Raw genomic sequence first — 23,440 nt, forward strand, 5'->3', positions numbered from 1 at the left:
TCTCTTTTCCATTAGGTGACGTTTATGCAATTTCAGTGCGAAAGCGACGACAAGAGCGCAGGCTCGGAGAAGCAACAGGGAGGTGCCGCCTCGTGGTCCGTCTCTCTGGAGCGATTGTTGAGCGAGCCGGCCGGAGTGCACGCGCTGGCCGCGTTTCTGGAGCGGGAGTTCTCCGCCGAGAACATCAGGTTTTGGACGGCCTGCGAGCGCTGGAGTCGCTCGCCTCCGGGCGTCAGGCCCGCCCTGGCCGTCGCCCTTCACGCTCGCCACCTGGCGGATGGGGCCCCCGATCCTGTCAACGTGGACGCCTCGGCCAGACATCTAGCCGCCGAGCGCTTGCCGCTCGCGCCTCTCGATCTCTTTCTACAAGCGCAGAAGCAGATATTCAACCTAATGAAGTTCGACAGCTATCCGAGGTTCATCAAGTCCGATGTGTACAAGGAGTGCCTGCTGGCCGAGTTGCAGGGGCGACCGCAACCGTATCCGGGCGATCCCGACCTGGCGGTGGGCTCCTTCTCCGGCTCCTCCAAAGTGAGCGTCCGACTTCTCGTACCTCTCTCCACAAAGTCAAAGGTTAAACTGAAGCTTCTCTTTTCAGTTAAAAAAGTCCCTCAGCAACGCGGAAGACAGGCGGCGAAAGTCTCTACTCCCATGGCACAGAAAGTCTAGGAGCAAATCCCGAGACAGATGTTGCGACGACGACGAGGAAGTCGACGATCCGAAGAGCGATCGCCAAGCCGACGGCGACCTCAAAGGATCGAACTCGTCGCTTCTCGCCGGCTGGGACGTGACGAGGGGTTTCAACCGCAAGCAGGTAATTCACGAATAGAGCAAATCGTGCTAAAAAATATTTTAACCTTTTATGTGCTAGGTGCAGATAAATCCGAATTACAGTGTACGGCTCTTTAATTGCGATTTATCCAATAAAAAAATATAGAATTTTTAAGTGCTGAATTAATTTTCTTAATATAAGTCGGTAATTTTTATTAGATTAAAAGTCTTATTTAGTTTGTCGACTTTTTATAAAGATCTTCATTTAATTCATTAGTATTTTTTTTGCCTTAGTTATTTAATTAAACATTAATTGCTAAAAAGTTCCGTTATTAAATTAAATTTTATTTTTTGAATCATCAAAAGTCCCTCAACGTAGCAATGAAAATACATTATTAATCGTAGATCTATTACAAGCGGCAAAGTGTATTCTGTCTTTTCAGTGTGATTCGCCCGGAGGGTGTGGAGGTTCGGGTTCCTGCTGTGGAGGGCCAGTCGTCGGACTCTGCCGAGTCGTAGTGCCGGGTCTGGCTGCCACTTCCGTCGTAGCGGCGGCCGGAGGCGAAGAGACGGTGCGGCTCCTGCTTGACAAGCTCTTGGAGAAGCGCGCCGTGCGCTTCCAGTCGTACGAAGCGTATGCGGCTGACAGCAGCAAGGTGAGCGGTCGTTTGCTCGCTACGTTCCGTTTCGTCCCGTAGAACTTCCTCTCACTCTTTCTTTCTCTCAGCCGATCGACATCAACCGGAGCTCGTCGATACTGGTGGGCAAGGAGGTGACGGTGGAGCAGAGGGTGATATTTAAGTTGGACCTCCCCAACCACAAAGTCGTGTCGGTGAAGGCTAAGCCCGACAAGGCGCTCGCCGACGTCCTGAAGCCCGTCCTCCGCAAGTACGGCGTCGATGGCTCGGAGGGACTGCGCGTCTCGCTGGACGACAAAACGGTGGAGCTGTCGCGACCCGTCCAGGTGTCTGTTTTTCCATTCGCTCCGGCTAGTTTCGCTTCGAAAGTTCTAACTTAGTCCGCCGTCGAACTTACAGAGCGTAGACGGCCAGAGACTGCTAGTCCGCGTCGATCCCATTCGACAAACTGACCCAGCGTCGCTACGCCAAAACGGCAAGAATCCTGTTTACAATCCGGCATCTAACGTTCCGTCTTTAGACGAAATCACCAATCGAGTGTTTGAAGAGTTACTGCAGGGGAAATCGGAGAAGATACAAGAAAACATCGAGGGAGAGTCCATCAGAGTGAGTATCTCGGCTACGTTTACTTTTAATAATAATTATACGATAATATATGATTTCGATAAGTTGAGTCGTACAGATTCCAAATCTCCTATTTATATATGTAGTATAAATCCAGTTTGAGATATGTCAGTAATAAATATATTTTCAAATGAGTATGCGCAGTCCGCAAAAACGTTAGAAAGTACAAAAAGTAAAAAATTCACTCGCAAGTTTTTATACTAATTAACCAAATCCCGGTCACAGCACTATTTTAAAAATGACTCAAAAAATTATTGCACGGACCTAACCTTTCTTATGCAGCCGTTGTAAAACATTTAAAAATATTCATATGAATTTAATTTTTAACAAAAAATTCTATGTTTTCTCGAAAATTTTGCTGATTTTTTGTTATCCAAATAGTAAATATTGGCACATGTCCTCCGAATCTTTCTTCTTTTCCTACGTTATTGTTAAGATACCATTATACATTAACCACTTCATCCTCGGGTTTATTTTAAAAAAATGGTCAAAAATAATCACCTTTTTTTATTGCGATTTATTATGTGATGTGTTATGAGAATGATGAAAAAAATCAGTTTAAAATTATTTATTCATAATTATTATTATTATTACACTTTTAAAATTTTTTTTTTTAAATTAATAAAAATTTTAAGTTGCCTCCTTTGCTGTTTCTTTTCATCCAAACTCTAAACATTACATAGAAATACATATGTATGTGTGTATGTTACGTAATGTTTGTTGTCAAATAAAAAAAAATACCTTATAATACAGTATAGTGATTTTTGAAACAATGTGTAACGCATAAAGCAACCATGCATTCTGGACAATGGAATTGCGCGTCTCTTTTAATTTTTTCCCCATTCGCGTCAAACAAACTAAATTTTGGTTCTGATTTTTGTGGATTTTACACGAATATATTTTACCATCTGGTTATAATACGCAGTTCTGAATGAATATATCTTCTGAGAAAATATTTGAAACTTTTTTTTTCTGTTTTGTTACCTAATTTATGATTACATCCTGAAATAAAGTAAATATATTCCAATTGTCTGATAATTTCCGCATTCCATGTAAGTGGGTGAAATGAAAGCAATCTAAATGAAAGCAACCTGATCGTGTAAAATAAATACTAGCATCATAAAGTGTCAGTTTTTTTATTTGATTTATGAGGGGTAAATGTCTTCAATATAAATGCACATGTGAGAGAATGCATAGATAGAAACGCGTAAAAAAATACTAGCATCGTAAAGCAGGGGTAGCCAACCCAAATGATCTTGCTACCACTTTGGAAATGCATCATAACGGAAATGCGAGCCACATATAAAATTATATATCCCCATATTAGATTTTGATACACTATAGACATTTTTTGGAGTGAAAAATTAAAACGTAATGAGTTATTATTATTGTGTTTAGTATTATTCTTACATGAAAACATAGATAATATAATAATAATGATACTAAACGTTAATTGTAAAAAAATATATAATACTAAAAATGAAATATAAAAAATATATAAATAAAAATGTTCAAAGCAAGCCGCGGGTTGGCTACCCCTGTCGTAAAGTGTCATTTTTTAAATTTAATTTATGAGGATCAAATGTCTTCGATACAAACGCACATATGAGAGAATGCGTAGTAACGCAAGGTATTATGCAGAACGATTTTTTTTTAATATAGAGTTCACACGCGCCCGTGCGTGTATGCGTCTAACGCCAAAAACATTTTGAACGCGCCCGTGCGTGTAAAAGGGTGAAGTGGTTAATGGTAAATCATTAGAAAGACACGAAATACTATAAAGTAGATAGGTGTTGTAGTATTTTCGAGTACTTTATTATTTCTGTTTATATTATTATTTTATATTGCATTTATAGTAAATTATAGAAAAAATAGTGATTATCAACATTTTATTGCGTTGATTTATTTTACTACTTTTTTGTATTAGTAGGTTTATTTTAATAATTTATTATAACGCTTATTATTTAATTTCGTTAATTTATTTTGTATAATTATATACAGCCGACTCCCCTATAGTGGAGAGATTGGGACTTCCTTATAGGAATACTATGTTATAGGGGGGGGGGGACTAGGGACCCATACAAAATTTGAGGTTAGGTTCTTTCAACTGTATTTTGTAAATTTAACGAAATCAGCAAATCATTTCCCATTTTTATGTATTAAATGACCTTGAGTCAAACGCAACAGTTTTTTGAGTTATTTTTTAAAATGCGTAAGCCTACAATGAATAAAAATAAAAAGTAAATATGAATTATTAAACTTTTTCTGCAGTATGTTTTATCTTAGGATATTAATAAAAACCTATTAATTATATTAAAAACTAACAATAATGGTAGAAATGAAAAAATTAAACATCTAAATTATCGTGTAATTATGCATTTAATTACTGTCAGTGTCATCTAATATCACTTTCCATCGAGACGTTTTTAATACCTTAATTTCATTTATAACAGGATAATTTTCTTATCTTCTGTCTGCAGTCTTCTCGAATTTTATAATATGGTGCTTGACATTTTTCTAATTGTTTTTTTTAATTCGGCAGATCGCTCTGTGGAACAATCGTATTGAATAAATTATTATATTTACATGGGTTTTGCATTTCAATTTTGAAATAAAAATTTAGCTCAGTTTAGAAAGATTACGTATTATTTTAAATGCACTAAAATTTTAATGTCGTATATCTTATATCTAAATATATTATATGATTCCTTAATACTTGTTTAGATTTATAATAGATATGTATTACATAATTAAATAATTTTATTATAAAAAATTAGAATGGTTGAAACCCCCTGGATAGTGTATACATAATGTATTAAAAAAACGTGTACATTAAATTGCTTGATCATAATTTTTTCCATAGCTCCATACAAAAATAAATATTTTCCTATTATATTGTGATGAATATCACCGGAATGTTATAGCGCGGCGACGTTTCACCTATCACAGAATATGTCTAGCGAAGTCAAGGGTCAAACAGTAACAAAAAGTACCCTATATAGGATGATTTAGCTTTTGTGGTAACCTTTTCACCGCGGCTGATATTTTTGTGCGCCATTTCGAAATTTGTTAATATATGGAGGGCACCTATTCCTGCCATATTTTAAAAAATATGATTCAATAAATTCAAGTGATTTACAGTCTTAACCACTTCATCCTCGGGTTTATTTTAAAAAAATGGTCAAAAATAATCACCTTTTTTTATTGCGATTTATTATGTGATGTGTTATGAGAATGATGAAAAAATTCAGTTTAAAATTATTTATTCATAATTATTATTATTATTACACTTTTAAATTTTTTTTTTTTTAAATTAATAAAATTTTTAAGTTGCCTCCTTTGCTGTTTCTTTTCATCCAAACTCTAAACATCACATAGAAATACATATGTATGTGTGTGTATGTTACGTAATGTTTGTTGTCAAATAAAAAAAAAATACCTTATAATACAGTATGGTGATTTTTGAAACAATGTGTAACGCATAAAGCAACCATGCATTCTGGACAATGGTATTGCGCGTCTCTTCTAATTTTTTTCCCCATTCGCGTCAAACAAACTAAATTTTGGTTCTGATATTTGTGGATTTTACACGAATATATTTTACCATCTGGTTATAATACGCAGTTCTGAATGAATAGATCATCTGAGAAAATATTTGAAACTTTTGAAATATTTGAAACGAAGTTTCTGTTTTGTTACCTAATTTATGATGACATCCAGAAATAAAGCAAATATATTCGAATTGTCTTTGATAATTTCCGCAGTCCATGGAAGTGGGTGAAATGAAAGCAATCTGATCGTGTAAAATAAATACTAGCATCATAAAGTGTCAGTTTTTTTATTTGATTTATGAGGGGTAAATGTCTTCAATATAAATGCACATGTGAGAGAATGCATAGATAGAAACGTGTAAAAAAATACTAGCATCGTAAAGCAGGGGTAGCCAACCCAAATGATCTTGCTACTACTTTGGAAATGCATCATAACGGAAATGAGAGCCACATATAAAATTATATATCCCCATATTAGATTTTGATACACTATAGACATTTTTGGGAGTGAAAAATTAAAACGCAATGAGTTATTATTATTGTGTTTAGTATTATTCTTACATGTAAATATAGATAATATAATAATAATGATACTAAACGTTAATTGTAAAAAAATATATAATACTAAAAATGAAATATAAAAAATATATAAATAAAAATGTTCAAAGCAAGCCGCGGGTTGGCCACCCCTGTCGTAAAGTGTCATTTTTTTAATTTAATTTATGAGGATTAAATGTCTTCGATACAAACGCACATATGAGAGAATGCGTAGTAACGCAAGGTATTATGCAGAACGATTTTTTTTTAATATAGAGTTCACACGCGCCCGTGCGTGTATGCGTCTAACGCCAAAAACATTTTGAACGCGCCCGTGCGTATAAAAGGGTAAAGTGGTTAAATTATATTAAATAACCATATTATTTGGCTCAAAGGTTTATCCACCTTTAGGTGCCTAAGCATACTGGCGATTTTCTTGACAACTTCTATAGAAGCCATCCATATCAAACAGTTGTAAGGCTATTTTAATGACAAAAGATTACCCTACAGAATATTAATCGTATTATTTTTAATATCTTTTTTTTCACTGTTAAACGAAACGTTAAACTTAAATATTTTTCGATTACAGGCGATTACAGGTACCAATGTTATTGCTTTAATTTCATATGAAGAATAAATATTTAATAAATGAATAGTTTTAATCGTGTTTATATATATATATATTACTTATAATTACAATTTTAGAGTAATTTTTTCCTAAATTTAAACTTAATATGGCGTTTCACAATAATTTTGCAAATGTCTTATTCATTTGACTGTCGTGTATGTAAATATTATAACTATCTGGGGTTTTCCAAAACAGTGAAAGATCGACCACTGTACACGTATGGCGATACCTCTCAAAGGGTTAATATCTGTCCAGTTTGACATGTTTGTTTTCATTTTTTTAAATTTATTTAACCTCCGAATATCAATAGGCGAGAGAGTAACAGTTGACACGTCCACCATCTTGCCTCAGATCGTCAATCCGAGTAGGATATTTTAACATGCTGTAACTTCTGACTATTCAAACACGTGCATAGTACAACGTAAATCAACACTGCATACTTAGCTCAACATAGCCCAAATGTGTCGTAGTTCATGGATTTTACTTGTTGATTTTGTCTTTAATTTTAATGATTTTCTAAAACGTTATATTAGTTTTATTTTTTCATCTGTACAAATAATATTCGTAAATACCGGACGATATTTGTTTCCAGCGTGAATAAACATACGTTATGAAGTGGAAGGTGAAAAATATGTTTTTTATTAATAAATAGTACCAAAAAATAAATCAAAATAAGTAGTGTGCAATAAAAAAGTTGAAGGTAAAAATATGGGCATCACGCTTTAAAAAAAAAAACTATTTGCAGTTTTTACTGTTTTACTCAATATCATTCGGCAGTAATCCGATCGAAAGAAACTGTAGCCGCACCGAACTCTGAATAATCGTTTTCTTTACTTGAGAGGGATTAGTTTGCGTTTCTCTCAAAAGATAATTGATCACTTTTGTACGGGTTATGAGATTTTTGAAATTATTACAGTTGTTTTGTTGGTCGATACACAACTCGATTTTATAAAAAACATGACATTACATGACCATTCTTATCCGCTTTCAGTCGGACAACTGCAGCTCGGAACACTCCTCGGGAATATTCGGCAGGTTCATGCGGCGCGACGACCACCGATCCAAAGGAGTGAAGATCAAGAAGCCGCTCTCCAACGCTCTGGCCGAGCGCGCTTTCGCCAAATCGATACCCCGGTCGGCTTCGAGCGAAGGCGGTTCCAGCTGCTGCGCGGATGACGCAGAGTGCGAACTCCGCAGAAAACCACTCATCGCGAAGCTGAGGGCCGGAGTCAACATCCAGAACGCAGTTGGGACCCAAGGCGCGGCGGATAATGCAGGTAATGCTCACTTACAAGCGACCGTTTAAATTAAAGTTCTTATTAATTATTTTAGATGAAATTATTTTAGGTCAACTTTGATTTAATTAATTTCATCAAGTACAATGATTCGAAATCATATGTCGATCCAAAAATTGATAGTAAACGTAAAGCTGCATTTTTTAAATTGTTATAATTAATTGTTGGTATACATTTCCAAAATTCGTTGATTGATTTTGCCGATTTATGTAACATTTGTAGACCTTGATCTTCTTGCATCTCAATTAATTATAATTCTCCTGATACCATTACAGGAAGTAAACATTTTAATAATGTAAAACCATTACTAATCATATTGATTTCAAACGGATTTAATAAAAATGCAATCGATGGTTTTAATGTTACTAAATCTGCAAATTGCTCAACAGGTTTTTTAATTTTGTTTGATAGTTAATGATTGCTGCAGGAGGAATATCAGATTTTGAAATGTATTTTTTAAGCGATGAAAGTGATTCAATGTCTTTCTATTATATCCTTTTGGAAAAGTTGTATTTTTCTTTTAAAACTGAAAATACTTTGACTTAATTTAAAAATATTCTTGTAAGTAATAAATTCAAATTTGAATCACAATGTTTTAACCGAAAAATGACAAACGATCGATTGAACTGACCAAAAATACTTAACAGCATTTTATGACCGACTGGATCATAAAATCACTATTTGTTGAACTGTTGTTGATAAAATTACATTAGGTTAGGTTTGTGTTTGAACAGCAAATAGTCGTTTCACAACTGTCAAACTGTGTTTCATAGACATTTTAGAGCAGCTATTTATCCATAAAAAATATGTAGCGAAACGTCTGGATGTTAACACATCGACAGCTGCAATGTTACGAAAAATTTTGTTCAACGGTTTCTCGATTAATTCGCTTTATTTCTTAAAATTGGTTAACAAAATCAAATTTGACGTTTCAGAGTTTTTAGAAAATCTCAAGCAAATTCAGAGGGCCAGGTTAAAAGACCGCATCGCTGACTCCGACTGGGAGCCGCAGAAGGGCAAAGAGAACGTCGATGGATACGGCTTCGGGAACGCAGCCCAGATAACCGTAGCGCCGCCCCCGACGGCGACTCCCAGCCCGGCGCCGCGACTCTCGCTCAACCGAACGAGCGCCGACTCCGGAGACTCCAACGGCGACAAGAACCCCGAGGGACAGCGCGTCTCCGACGACGGCTGGGGCGAGGAGGGCCGGCGGCGGACGAGCGACCCCCCGCCGCTGCCTCCCAAACCCAAGGTGCTGCCCATCAAACCGTCCAACTGGGGCCACGGCCTCCGCCCCGACAAGAGTCCGTACCTGGACCGGCCTGGCGGTAGTTTCGTGTGATATTTCTAAATAAAGAACTGAGTTTATGTATTTATATAAAATGTATTCTATTTAATAAAAGCGTTGCGTCTGACGATGTTTATTTACAAAAGTTAACAAAACTAATAACTACGCGGGGGTCGTCGCGACTCTAGACACGCCCTCTTCTTGCGAAGACGCCGGCTCGTCCGGAGCGACGAACGTCTTGAAGGCGGGCTGACGTTCTGGCATCCAGTCGGGCACTATCTTTGAGTGCATGCGCCATGTCCCGTAGACGTTGGACAGGTGCTTTTCGAACACGACGTACTCCAGTACGTCCTTGGCGAGGATCTCGCTGCCGTGCATCAGCCGCCCGAAGCGGTCGTACACCGCCAGCGTCTGCTGCGAGTGAAAGCGCACCGTCACTTGCCCGAAGAGGTTATCCTTGGAGATCATCTCTCCGGTGCGGGCGTGCACCACCTTTGGCGGCTCCAGCGACTCGATGAACTTCCACCTCACCGTCTTCTGCTTCACGTTGTGGATCATCTCGGGATAACAGCGCTCCGTGACGAACTCCTGCAGACGCTGGAAGTCTTTCTGCACGAGGTACGTGTGCGCCTGTACGTATATATCTTTGGCCACGGGCGCGAAGGCTTTAAAGCCGAAGTCTTCTTCGTACTGGCGAATCTTGCGGTAAGCCATGAGACTCTTGCCCTTCTTCTCGACGAAAGCCGCCTTCTGCTTGACACCGCCCAAGCTAACTACGGACAGCTTGCCGTCGCCTTCCGGCGGCACGTACGGCTCTATGATGGCGCCGGTAGACGATATGTAGAAGCCTCGCTCCATCCACGGACGCGGCGGCTGCATGCCCATCTCCTTGAGCCGCTTCATGTAGTCGGCTTCTTCGGGGGCCTCCGATCGCTCCTTCTCCTTCTGGTAGTCGGGCAGCTCTATCTTGATCACTTTGGCGGTACGAAACTTTTTCCACTTGGGCAGCCAGTGCTTGCTGCCGCGCGCGTGCTGCAGAAGAGGCGTTGTCGCCCCATGCCGCATAAGAGGCGCCGTCGCCCCCAGCTGCGGCAGCTGAAACCGAAGAACGAGTAAAATTAAAGCAAGAAAAGACGTTCCAAATTAGAATAAATGGAATTCCAATTCAGTTATGAAAAAAAAATAATAATTGTCCCACAATATGAGCGGCGAGTCTAATAGAGTGTGGGATATATTTTATTGGTTTGTTGAATAACAAAAATAATTTTCGATATACATATAATGTAATTCGAATAAGATTACGGTAAACCTCTGAAAACTTCTTTATATTGCGAGTTCCCGATGTAAATCAGTACAGCTATTGTCGTATCTATCGGATGGGTCTTTTAACCTTTAAATGCCCAGCGGAATGTCGTCATTCGCTGCCCAGCAGACCAGCGAGTATGGTAAATTTCGCAATTTTAAAATCAGATTACATTGATTTACAATAACAGTAACCAAAATATTGGTATTAGATTACGTGAATAATGAACCATAATTTTATTTTGGATTTTAACAAATATTTACATCAAAATTACTGTGGTAATGTACTTTATTGGCAGACCCTTATAAATGGGTTATTTTTTTTCACATCATTATTAGACAACGAGGATACTAATTATTTTCAACTCTTTCTTGTCAGTGTAGCTATGATTGAAATGATTTTTGCCTTTACGGCTTAGTTTTGACAATATAAACTATTATCGGGCATGATAAAAGGTATAATGTGATTTTTTGGATACTGAGGGTTGTGCTCCTTCCATTCGATCAATGAACAATCATCTGAGCTGATCGGTTGTCTTTGCATTCCTATTCGCAGGCTTTCCTCAATTTTGTTGTTATATTTACACAGAATATGACAATTAAAAATGTATGTAGGAGAATAATAGTTTTCCATAAATTATATATGGATAATTTCTTTCTTCTCCTGTATTATTTAAAGACATTTCTTGCTGTGAACAGTAAGAATAAATCTAAAAAATTAACTTAGACAACGGACCATCAAAATAAAAAGGGGGGACTACCAGTAAAAGGAAATTTCTGTGATGAACAAGGTAATGGTATTTGTCAAGTCTACTCGTTAAATGTGGTTATTCTAAATAGTTACATAATATAAAAATCCCTAGACAATATACCTAGAAGCTTTCCGCTTGTTGTTAGTTGGTGGGACAGTCTGCAGAAAAATCCATTGTAAGATTTTAGGTAAATTATTCGGAACTTTGGCCAGAAAAGATCAAAAGCAAACTTATATGTTATACATATGTTAAAAATATAAGCAAATTACACATTCAATGTGTTGATAAATGTTTCAAGAATTGGCACACTTAAAAAAAATATGTAAATATATAAATTTTAATTTTGTAATTTTTATATAAAATAAAAAGAACCTCAATGTGAGGTGTTATACATATTTAAAACAATCTTTTTATTTTACCCAAATACATTTAATGCTTTTTGAGATATAGGTAGTTATTTTTATGACTGACAAATTTCCAACATCGACAATCCGAAAACTACTCCCAATAAAGAGCGGATAAGGGTTAAACGAGTAAGAGCAACCGTGCGAAAAAAATTTAGGTTAGGCGTCGGCCGGGCGAAGGAGGAGACTCGAAACTCCGCCTGCTCCTAAGCTCGATTCCTTTGCCTTTTCGGCTTTTATTTATTCAGGTTTTGCTACGAATATAAGTAACTTACAAATCGAGCCAGTTGCGCGACGGCCATCGCGAAGGTCTAAGCGATAAATTTAGCGGTCATCAAACTTTGACGTTTGCGAATAGTCTCGGGGTAATATCGAACGATCTACAAATTTTTACATAAATCGGTACTTGTTATTATATCGGCGCCACGATCAGAAACCATATTTTTATGAATATCTTTTTTGGGGAGTGTCGTAACGCATCAGCATAATATCGAAACTATACTAAATGTATGGTTAGAATTACATTATTATGTCGTGTCGGCGATCACATGGTTCCGATCGCCGCCAGAGCGGCGGTGGTAGTGATCATAGATCACCACCAGATCTGCGGTGGTGGAGGTCATATGGCGCAAACGTTCTAGTCTAGAAGCATCCTCTCGCATATCACAGTGGTCGGACGTGTAAGAAGATGTCGGAGGAATTCATTGAACTTGTTCAGCAATACGAAGCTATGTATAGTCAGAAATGTAAGGAGTACAAGGATCAGTTAATAAGAACTGCAATTTGGGAAGAAATTTCTCAAAAAAGAAAAGAACCAGGTTAGTTTTCAATATTTATAATTTGTTTAGATAATTATGAATCTATTTCACCTCTCTGATTTATTATTTAAAGAAATGCTGATTTTATGACCCTGCAAAAAATGTATGGGGGGGGGGGGCTGTAATTTTAAGGATCGCTCTGGGCGGCACATACCCTAGCTACGCCACTGCCTTCTGGGCTAATAAAATATTATTTATATTTTTCTCGTGTATAAACAACGTCTCGAGATGGATTTCTTGAAATTGACAAACGATATTAAACAAACCGTCTGAGGAACTGCTGTTTTCGGTTTAAACTTTCTTCATCGAATAATTTATGAATGTTTTGGGTACATACGTAGTTATGAAGGCAGCAAGCATAGGGTGACCATTCGTCCCGGATCCTGTGGGACAGTACCGGCTTCTAACTCCATGTCCCGCATGAATATATGTCCCGGAAAATGTCCCGGAATTAAAAATTCGTATATTATCTAAAAAAATAGTTTATGTTATATTTTCACATACAGATCGAATTATTTTCAGAGCTTTATATTGACAACATTGTAAACCGACATTATTTTGCATTAGATGTCTGAGTTCCCAACTTCCATTCATTATTTACTAGTTTATGACTTTTTGCCTGAACGCCGATGCTTTTTGTTTAAGTTAATTCTAAGCACATGTTCGAAAGTTCAGTCAACAATTTTTTTTTGTACTTTTCGTTTTCATTCCATCCTTTGACGTGAAAACTTTCGAAATTTTAATTAACCAACAAAGTAAATCTAATTTAAAATTGGGAGATTTGCAGCCCAGTGACGGCTAACATTGACAGAATTTGTTACCCCTTATCATTGTTGAATTTAATAAAAGTGTTTATTGCACGAATATCAAGTAAACTTTAATTTATGTTAAATTACAAAATTATAAATTAATTGTTATCAAGAGAAAATATTTATTGCATGGTTAATTTTATAAGAGAATATTAAGTGGCGGCTTATGGCACAGCGAAATTGGCACATATCTGTGGCTAAAAATAATATATTTCCTTGACGATAATAATGGTTTTTCAAGAAAAATTTGTATTTTTTTTGGATGAGTAACATTTTTTATATTAAAGGCATGGGGTTGGGGAGCGTCCCGTTTTGAATCCTGAAAAATATGGTCAGCCTAAGCAAGCAGCTAGTACTACATTGCCCGCCATGTCCGGTTGTACTTGCAAAGGTCCTTGGAAAACTCAAAATCATTCTTATAAAATTTTAAATGCATTTTTGATAAGCGATAAATAAATACTTTATTTTGATCATTATTCATCAGTTTAGATTTACTGTAAGATTTTTTTAGTATGAGTAAATCAATAAAAAAGCTCCGAAAACTCAACCAAACCAAAATTAAGTTGGGTTTACGCACTGCTGTTTCTCAAGCAGAAATCAGACAATTTCAATAAAAAAAAGCATTAAAGCGACAAATATAAAGGTAATATACCTAAAAGTTATTTCCTCGCCGCAATGCTATCATTGGTCTACCTAAAACCCACGTTCAACCAGTCATCTATCAATTCACTCCCACTTACATTGCCGCCCAAAAACCTGGCAACTTATTATAGCAATGCAAATTTTGAAACATTTTTATTTTATGTATGTTACAGTTTTTTTTATATATTTTATATATGTATGTATGCTACTTTTTATTTTATGTATGCGTGCTAACTAAAAGTAAATAAAAAAAATTACCTTAAGTAGACAGCAAGATTTTCTTTTGTCCCTAGCGGTCGATGAAATTTCATATGTATTTTTTTAAATAATTTTCAATCATATAATGTATTTCCTCAAACTATATTTTGATCACTCTGAAATAAAGATAGAATCTTTCTTCGACGCTCCCTAGTTCTTTCGCTAGACCATGGAATTCGCCTCTATTTCCTCTTAACTTATTAATTGGATGAACCCAATATTTTTTAGTAAATAAATTTATATATGTATATTTGTACATACATAATTGAGCAATAAATGATATTTTTGTAACAGTATTTGTTTAATTATTTTAAAATAAAATTACTTTCAAGATACGTATGTCCAAAACGGTCAATGGTCGATATATTAACCGGTAGACATTTTGATATTCGCAAAATAATAACAAATATTTTTTATGTGCATAATTCTAGTTCCAAAACATTATAGTTTAACCTTTAATTCTAAAATAATTAATTTTTACTATAAAGAGTTTACGTAACATAACAATTAAATGCGCAAATATTTTTTATTACGTTTGTTTTTTAATTTATTTTGAACAATTTTGTTTTTTAATAATTATTGGCCGCTATTACCGCTATTGGTGATTATTACCACTGGTCTAGCATGAAAAACATTATGTTAATTTGATATTATTTAAAATGAAATTAAGTGCTTCTGGAATTAAAACTGAGTGGTAGCACTGTCGATTTAGCGTCGAAGTTAGCCTCGGCGGCGCTAACAAAGTGGAGTATTTTTGCCGTCTTCCGCTCTGCTGCGCGTGTGCGACGGCCACTTTGCCCGGAGACTCGCCGGACGCCACTCGCCTCTCGTCGCTCGCCCCAGCGCCTGTCCGTGAGTATCATTTTCTTCGACTCGCCGTCCCTCGACCTCCGGTTCCGCTTCCCAAGCGTCGTCGTCGCCGCCGCCGCCGCCGCCGCCGCCGCCGTCGTCTCCGCGCCTCCCAACCTCGCAGCTAACGCGTGGCGGCGCGACATCGCCCCCTCCCTCCTCCCCTCCATTCCCGTCGACGCCGCCGTGCGCGTGCGCACTGGCCGTTTTTAACCTTAAATTTGACTTGGTTCGGTTGCAGTAATATATTGTATGAGTCAAAAGACAGAAAAACCAATACTATCGGGTCAACGCATCAAGACCAGAAAAAGAGATGAAAAGGAAAAATATGATCCCACCGGATTCCGCGACCTCGTCATCGCCGGCCTCGACAAGACGGGCCACGACACGGAGGCCATCATAAAGTTCCTGGACGGCTTCGGCTCCAAGCAGGACTACCGCCGATATGGAGAGGCCCTTTTCGACATTCTCATAGCCGGAGGTCTTCTGGGTGCGTATTTTCACTACTCCCCCCCCACCACCGCCTCGGTCACGTGGCGCCCTATATGATGATACACTGGCTAGAGTCCCGATTCACCGTGACGACCCGCCTTACGTTCGTTTTATCTGATAATGAATTTCGTCGTCGCACCGTCCCTTTCGTCATTATCGCCATCGTCTTTTCTGATAAGCGTGTCTTTTCAGTCCCCGGAGGATCTATCGCCCTCGATGGCGAGAAACCGCACACGGACGCGTGCATATTCTGCGCTAGCGCGGATATGGAATCCATGCGAAACCACGAACAGGTAATTCGATCGCGTCTAATACAATAGTCGAACGAATTCGCATTCACGCGTTCCACTCTGCAGATATTCGTCAAGATGATGAGGCGCTACAAATATTTGGAGAAGATGTTCGAGGACGAGATGAAGAAGGTGTTGGTGTTCCTCAAAGGATTCCAACCGGAGCACAGGGTGAAGCTGGCGCGCATGACGGCTCTGTGGATCGGCAACGGTTCGGTTCCGCCCTCCGTCCTGCTGGTGCTCATAAACGACCACCTGATCAAAGACAACATGGCTCTGGACTTCATGGTCGAAGTGTTCACCACGTACAAACAGGAGAAAGGCATATCCAGTCTTATGACCGCCCTCAAGAAAGGTCAAATAGAAGGAAGGTGAGAGTGTGACTTATTCTGCGCCCCTGTTCGGCTCGCTCCGTTTGTTCCGTAGAAACGGGGGGAACCGTTGCGGGGCAAAAGCGAACGTGACCTTACTGGCGATATTTCACTTTGAAATATTCGTTATCGAACGTCGCCACAGACTGAAGGTCGACTCTAGACGTTTATGTCAACGAGCTCTTTCCTTTCAGGCTGATGGAGTTCTTCCCCAGCAACAAACGCACCGAGGAATACTTCACCAATCTGTTCAACGAGAAAGAGCTGTCCGAAGTGGTGAAGCTGCACAAGGCTCAGGCCAGTCAGAAGGCCCGCAAATATCTCACCTTGGTAAATATTTCGTTATCTCTGTACTTTTCGACCCCTCATAAAACATTTTTTTTTTTTGTGTATTTTTCAGCATTTGGAGCACAATCTCGCTGATAACAAGCCTCTAAAGGAGACCATCACCGACCTGAAAGATATGGCGCAGAAAAATAACATTCCCGACCACGAAGTCGTAGCTCTGGTGAGTAAAACTTGAGAAACGAGCGTTTGTACCCCGATTACATGATGAAACCGATGACGAGACTGATCTGCGAACCGAAGCAATCGATCGCGGTTTTCTGTAAGTATTTTGTGGATCATCGCGGTGGTTTGCACAACGGTTCGCGGCAGTAGATGATACGGCAGCCTGATCATATCCCTCTCGGAAAACGTTCGGACGAAACTGTCGGGTCGGATTCAAAGTTAGATCTGCGTTTCAGATATGGACGACCGTCATGTCGCACACGGAATGGAACAAGAAAGAGGAGCTGGTCGCCGAGCAGGCGGTCAAGCACCTCAAGGGCGTGACTCAACTCCTCGGCGCCTTCACGACCACGCCCAGAGCCGAACTGGCTCTGCTGCTCAAAGTGCAGGAGTTCTGCTACGAAAACATGAACTTCATGAAGGCCTTTCAAAAGATTGTCGTACTAATGTATAAGAGTGAGTATCGGACGTTAGAGCGTAACTTTCGATTCCCGTTCGATTCCTCTAAATATAAATTGGCATTGCAGCTGAAGTAGTCTCCGAGGAAGTGATTCTTAAATGGTACAACGAAGCTCACTCCGCCAAGGGCAAGATGATGTTTGTGGAACAAATGAAAAAATTCGTCGAATGGCTGCAGAACGCGGAGGAAGGTAAACGTCCAATAATTTTTGGCGAAAATCACTCTAGTATCTTTTACTGATGAACTTTCTCTCTCCCCAGAATCTGAAAGCGGAGAAGAAGAAGATTAACTGTGTCCGACAGTCGAAATTTTAATCTGGCATTTTTATAATCGAACGTTGAATTTATTTAATAATATATATGTGTAACGTGTTTTTTTTTTAAATTATTCACTCGATCTACGGAGAGCGCGGCGATATTAATTTAACGAATATATACCTGTACGCGGCATCGGAGCCGTAGTAGAGTATCCGACAGTATTAGGCGGAAAAGAGCGCTTTTTATTTTTTATATTTTTTTAACGAAACACTCGGGCGTTCGACTTCCATTTTCCAAAGTGACGAGTAATAAACGTAAAATTGGACCTTTTTATTTTGTTTTTTTAGTTTACCATCCTTTCCTCTCGACGCCGACTGCCTTAATTCGTAAAGTAGCGAGTGCCGTAAGTTTTTACGATGACTTAGTCGTAAGGTTCGCTTTGTACATAGTCAATTTAGCCGACGACCGGGGGGGCGTCCCGCCGCCCCTACGGCCGCACCGTCGTCTGTACTATATGCGGTATTTTTATAAGGGTCCCGAGTCTTGTACATATTTATTACGCATGTATGTATATTACGCATAGAGAATAAATGTAACGTTACTCGAGCTGTGTGGATTCAATTAGTGACCTTTCTGCGGAGAGCGGTTGTCCGAACTCCGTCGACATTATAGAAACGTTTTTACATACTGTCCTTGAAATAAATCTAAGATTAATAATATTTATATATCTATCCTATTTCGACGATATATGAGCTGTTTTAATTGGTGTAAGTCTTTGGAAATCGGATAACATCCTCTTTTTATATTTATAATCAATGGTGCACAATATTGTCATAAATTAATCGAAACAAGTGTTTGTATTAATAATTATAATTGAGTTTTCCTCCTATTCACTGCTAAGTATAAATGAGAAGTAAGATTGTTATCATTAATTATCACAATGAAGTTGTTTACTTTTCATGCTTGTTTATTTAAAAATTCATTATAGTATAACTGCAATTATTTCTTAATAAACCTGATTATTTGTTTACTGTGTGTGTTCATCTTAATTGATATTTTTTACATTTTTACACAAATTTAAAATAAGTCCATTTGTAATAATTATTATTACATAATAAAATTTACATAGCTTCTGGTTTTAAAAGTCAATAATTTTAGTTCGATTCAAATGCAGCCTTGAATATATCAATGTATGAATAAGTAGACTTATACCACTTTCAAAAACAACGGCTCGTATGTCAACTTAAAAGTGGTAAAAAAATAATGTCTTGTTTTTGGTTAAAACAAGATTCAATAATGTAAACAAATTATTAACATGTGAAATGCTTCTAAAGTAATTTTCAATAAAGAAACATTGAAAATTCGGCGATTTTTTACCCTAGTTTTTTTTATCTGTAAGCTGCGCCATGATTCGTAAGATGAGTAAGTATTTAGATTATTTTATTAATTAAGTTTACAATCGATAGGTGTCGCTTTGCAGCTCAAGTCCGCTTTTTAAATAATGCATTTTTATATTTCAAAATGCAGTTACTAATTGTTCTTTATTTTCGAATATTGCTTGTTCTATTATATTAATGAATATAACTTATTTTCGGTAAAAATCGTACTCGTCTTGCTTGAAAATTTAAATTTTTCACAAAAAAGACACCATATATTTTGTATGAATTAGACCAGTGAGCGTCACATTTTCCACTTTTTATACAAAACGCACAGACGCTGGAACTAACAACGATACGGTAGGAGTTGACAACCAGTTATTGTGATATTACATATGTATATATTATTTTTTATTTATTTTGTGCGAAATGTAAATTGTGTGTGCAAAACTTAATATAACAAAAGCACGTAAAACTGCGTATTTAGTTACGCTTTCAGATTTTTCCAGAGATGGGGGGGGGGGGGGTAAGTTGCCCAGTCAGTGGTCGTTTAGGGCCCATACGCACTGTCGGCTAGCCGCCGACGACTGTACTTTATATGGTTTTAAATGGGTGCAGAGGTGATGCACAGGCGACTTGCCTGTCGCGGCAACCTATAAAAGCATGGGTTTAGATGAGTGCATTCGCACGAGGAGCGACTTTCGAGGCAACTTATACATCATTCACACAAAATGGTTTCGACACAGAAAAGCTCATCGTAGAAATTGAATCCCGAATTGTTTACAATAATTTTATATGAATATTGATAAACAAAAAAAAAATATTGTGAAATAATATGTATAATTATTTTATACTAGCTGTCGGTACCTCACTATTGTGAGGTACCGATAGCTAGCGAGTGTGCGAATACCGGACCCTCAACTTTTTGGGTTTTAAATATAATTTTTGCTTCGTTCTGATTTTTAAAAATATTTTTTTAAATTAAATGGTTCAAATTGGACATTACTATTTAGAATTTTCAATGATAGACAAAATAGTTCAATCTATAAAAAAACTACTTAACATTTTCAATTCATTTGAAAATAGGTTTACAACTTGACTAAATATTTCCAGAAGAAAACATTTTATATTATTTATTAGATTTACAACGTTAGATTTTATCGTTATATTGAAACTTAGATATTTAATGATAAATCTAAATATTGTATATCATTTATGAATAGGTTTAAAACTTGGCTAGATAATAATAAATTAAAAATTGTACTATGAAATTTCAATACAGCAAAGCTCACGGAACCAATGAATAAATTTTGGTATACTGAAAATTCGTTATATTGAACGTAAGGAAGATGATATATTTTATTTTTAATTATCACATTACTACAACATCAAAATAACCTCTTATAAGGTTGACAGATAGTTTTTTGCCCATTTTTAAGGATACTGTATGAAACAATAAAATTTGTGAAAAAAATGTTTTATAAAAAAAGTTTCAGGGTCAGCGAAACACCTGTAATGTCGCTTTTGAACACATCTGTCACACACCACGTCAAGAACGAACTGAATTTGGAGAAATATTGTGTAAAGTTGCAACGTCATTCTTAAATTCGGATCAAAATATTTCGTTATACTGAGATCAGTCTTCGTTATAATGAATACATTTTGTATGCAAGTTTTTCGGGGACAAATTAAAGATTCGTTATACTGGGAATTTTGTTATTTCGGTATTCGTTACAAAGAGATTTCGTTGTAATATTTTTTAAAATAGGTTTGTAACTTTACTAAATATTATTAAAACTAAAAATATCAAAATGTTTTCAACATAAAAAATAATATTAAAACGTAACATTTTGTATCATTTAAAAGTAGGTTCACAGTTTAATAAATAATAATAATAATAAATAGCATCGGTTACACATCCGCTCAAAAATATTACTGATATGATAAAATATTTTGTTACACCTTACTAACGCTACAACACAATCGATCATATATAGTTAGTGCAATGTGAGTGATTATAAGTCATTGATTGTGTTTTAGCGTATTTTATGTGTTTGAGTGCCAGTTTTTACGCTGCATAACACAATTATATCATAAATTTAAATTTTCGTAATAAAAAAGTTCTTTGGTGACACCATAAGTTACTTTATAATTAAAAAAAAATATTTCTATGTTTTATGTGTAAATATAAAAGTCAGTTTTTAATTACATTTACTAATGAGAAAGAACCAATAAACTAAAGATATCAAGCACCTAATCTGTTACTTTAGACCAAAAGTGCGTTTTAAAAATATTAATAATTTTGAAACCTTTGTCTTTTTTGATTAAAAAATATTTTGATTTACATCTCTTTTAAAGTAAATGTTTTTCTGCGCAGCATTATATATTTTAATAATTAATGAGTGTAAAAAGTTTTCACTATATTTAAAATTAATAATAAACTAATGATATTTAAAATCTATAATAAATTATTAATATTTAAAATCCATAATAAAATAAAAAATATTTTTAATGTTGAAAAAAATATTTTGAATAAATCTTGAAATTTTATTCTGAAACTTTTAATTTAAAAAATATTTAAATTAGTGGTATACATTTTTGTGTAGTTTACTTTCAAAGGCGTCAGTAAGAGGGATTTTTTCAATACCGTGCGCTTAGTAGGTGGTTGGTAATGAATAGTACTTAATATGAAACTTTGCCCCTTTTTGTTTAAAATATTTTTTAAAGCAAAGTTTTAAAAATTCTCTAAAAACTAAAACTTTAAATTGCCAACGTTCGCCAAAATTTAGGTACATATTTTTTCTGTATAGAGAAGCTAATACATATCCACATTATTTATATTATATTTTAAATCTATAAACTAAAAAAATATTTTAAAAAACATTTTTTTTTGTATTTGATGATTTTTATACATATTTTAATAAATTTTATACAATTTAAATCGTTAAAATAAATTTCGCTCGTTAAAATCAATTTCGCTCGTTAAAATCAATTTAGTTCGTTCTCAAGCGCGGGACTTCCCAAATTTGCTTTGACAGTTCTTCTGTCAGATCTGGCAAGAAATATGTTATAATCGCGGCATTTTTGTAACAAAGTGACAATTGAATATGATTCAAGTGATGCAGCATTTGAAATTATAGACAAAACTATAAATTGCGGGTGTGCCAGTAAGTGTTTAGTTATAAATGAATAATATAACACAAAATTACTATTGACTTTCCAGGATCTAATATTAAAAGACAAACAGCGGTGATTTGGCAATTAAAGGTATACATACCGAAGTTAATTAAACATATTACAATGCTAGTAATAATAAAAAATATATGACATATTGTGACAATTTTGTAGAAGATGAAGATATGCCAATCTACGTGTTTAATCCTCTACAGTACATCCATCAATATTGTTCTTCGGTTGTTGTTTAAATTTAATTTATGGATTATATTAGTAGTAATAATGTGTTTAATGTTTACTTTTGATAAGAGTCTTATTGTTTCTTAATTATTTTTCAGAAGCAATGATGGAACAATTTGATGACCTATATGGCTACAACGTAGAATTGGTATATATAAACAAAGAGTTAATCTTCTCATGTTGAAGTCACTGTCAGCAAGTATTATCTTTTTATAAAGAACATACTACATAAGTTTGATGTAACTGAATATCTTAAATTTGGCTATTCAGAAAGAGGAATGATGGCACAGAACAAAAATTGTACATATTTTGCCACAATAAAAATAACCCACTCTTAGATATTTTGGCTATCGATTATTCCAGGTATGCAATCACATATTTATAATCATTGTAAAATGTCGTTTATTAGATAACATCCAAGAAACTACACATTTATAAGCTGTCCGACAGCGCCGATTTGATCGACATTAACTTTCAATCCTCACATACTAAGGATATATTACACGTTCATGTTTAAAACATAACTGGTTAATTTAAAATTCTTGAAATCTAACGTATATGTGTATTAAATCGGAAAGCAATGATAATGTTTATGTAATATAAAAGAAAAACTCACTTTCCGGCCTCGGAGCCCGGCGACGGGATTTCAAAATTTGAAGATTTCATTACAAAGATTGTTTTATGATTGTTTATCTAATTTAATCAATGTATTCTTCTTATCCTAAACACATTATGTATATATTTAATTTTCATAGTTATATAACACACCTAGTTAATTTGCAATCCGATTATTTATAAAAGCAAAAACTCACTTTTAGGCCTCGGAGCCCGTCGCCGGGAATTCAAAATTTGAAAATTTCATTACGAAGATTATTTTATGATTGTTTATCTAGTTTAATCAATGTATTCTTCTAATCCTCAACACATTATGTATATATTTAATTTTTATTCAGTCAAATGACGAATTAATGAAAATTATTGTCGCGTAGCAAAATTTTATTATCTTATATATAATTGTTCTAAGCCGTCGCTTCCGGACGCGCATAACTTTAAACGAAACCTTCTCCGTTCAATTCTATACTCTATAAATCGTATCGCTTTGTA

At 36.0% G+C, this 23,440-nt stretch overlaps 3 protein-coding genes across 13 annotated transcripts in view; 2 read left to right on the forward strand and 1 right to left on the reverse strand.

The window, feature by feature from the left end:
- The window catches only part of loco (regulator of G protein signaling family member locomotion defects), a 39,198-nt gene extending 29,739 nt beyond the window's left edge, over nt 1-9,459 (forward strand). For all 11 annotated transcript variants that reach the window (XM_088183588.1, XM_088183590.1, XM_088183589.1 and 8 more), the window contains 7 exons: nt 37-531; nt 599-814; nt 1,215-1,427; nt 1,499-1,735; nt 1,809-2,015; nt 7,741-8,026; nt 8,980-9,459. In XM_088183588.1, coding sequence (XP_088039714.1) covers nt 37-531; nt 599-814; nt 1,215-1,427; nt 1,499-1,735; nt 1,809-2,015; nt 7,741-8,026; nt 8,980-9,386 — 2,061 coding nt within the window. In that variant the 3' untranslated portion in view covers nt 9,387-9,459. The remainder of the gene's footprint in view (nt 1-36; nt 532-598; nt 815-1,214; nt 1,428-1,498; nt 1,736-1,808; nt 2,016-7,740; nt 8,027-8,979) is intronic.
- mRpL45 (mitochondrial ribosomal protein L45) lies at nt 9,409-12,293 on the reverse strand. The gene is made up of 2 exons (XM_088183612.1): nt 12,066-12,293; nt 9,409-10,427 (listed from the first exon to the last, which is right to left on the reverse strand). The coding sequence occupies exons 1-2, from the start codon at nt 12,090-12,092 to the stop codon at nt 9,495-9,497; spliced, it is 960 nt and encodes a 319-aa protein (XP_088039738.1). The 5' UTR covers nt 12,093-12,293; the 3' UTR covers nt 9,409-9,494.
- Nucleotides 12,294-15,108: 2,815 nt separating this feature from the next.
- Nucleotides 15,109-17,877, forward strand: kra (basic leucine zipper and W2 domain-containing protein kra). Its single transcript, XM_088183610.1, has 9 exons — nt 15,109-15,169; nt 15,408-15,656; nt 15,851-15,951; nt 16,015-16,319; nt 16,514-16,649; nt 16,720-16,827; nt 17,066-17,285; nt 17,357-17,479; nt 17,550-17,877. Exons 2-9 carry the CDS (start codon nt 15,419-15,421, stop codon nt 17,576-17,578), a joined length of 1,260 nt encoding a protein of 419 aa, XP_088039736.1. The 5' UTR covers nt 15,109-15,169; nt 15,408-15,418; the 3' UTR covers nt 17,579-17,877.
- Nucleotides 17,878-23,440: the final 5,563 nt, after the last annotated feature.

This window comes from Plectrocnemia conspersa, unplaced genomic scaffold, assembly GCF_051122295.1.
Source record: "Plectrocnemia conspersa isolate PC_06_02 unplaced genomic scaffold, ASM5112229v1 ptg000003l, whole genome shotgun sequence".
Classification (NCBI taxonomy): Eukaryota; Metazoa; Arthropoda; class Insecta; order Trichoptera; family Polycentropodidae; genus Plectrocnemia; species Plectrocnemia conspersa.

Coding starts and splice junctions, on each gene's coding strand:
- mRpL45 (XM_088183612.1), bottom strand. CDS start 12,092: ATGGCCGTCGCGCAACTGGCTCGATTT. Junction 10,428..12,065: donor TCGCGCAACTGGCTCGATTT/GTAAGTTACTTA, acceptor CTTCGGTTTCAG/CTGCCGCAGCTGGGGGCGAC.
- kra (XM_088183610.1), top strand. CDS start 15,419: ATGAGTCAAAAGACAGAAAAACCAATACTATCGGGTCAACGCATCAAG. Junction 15,657..15,850: donor CATAGCCGGAGGTCTTCTGG/GTGCGTATTTTC, acceptor GTGTCTTTTCAG/TCCCCGGAGGATCTATCGCC. Junction 16,320..16,513: donor AAAGGTCAAATAGAAGGAAG/GTGAGAGTGTGA, acceptor CTTTCCTTTCAG/GCTGATGGAGTTCTTCCCCA.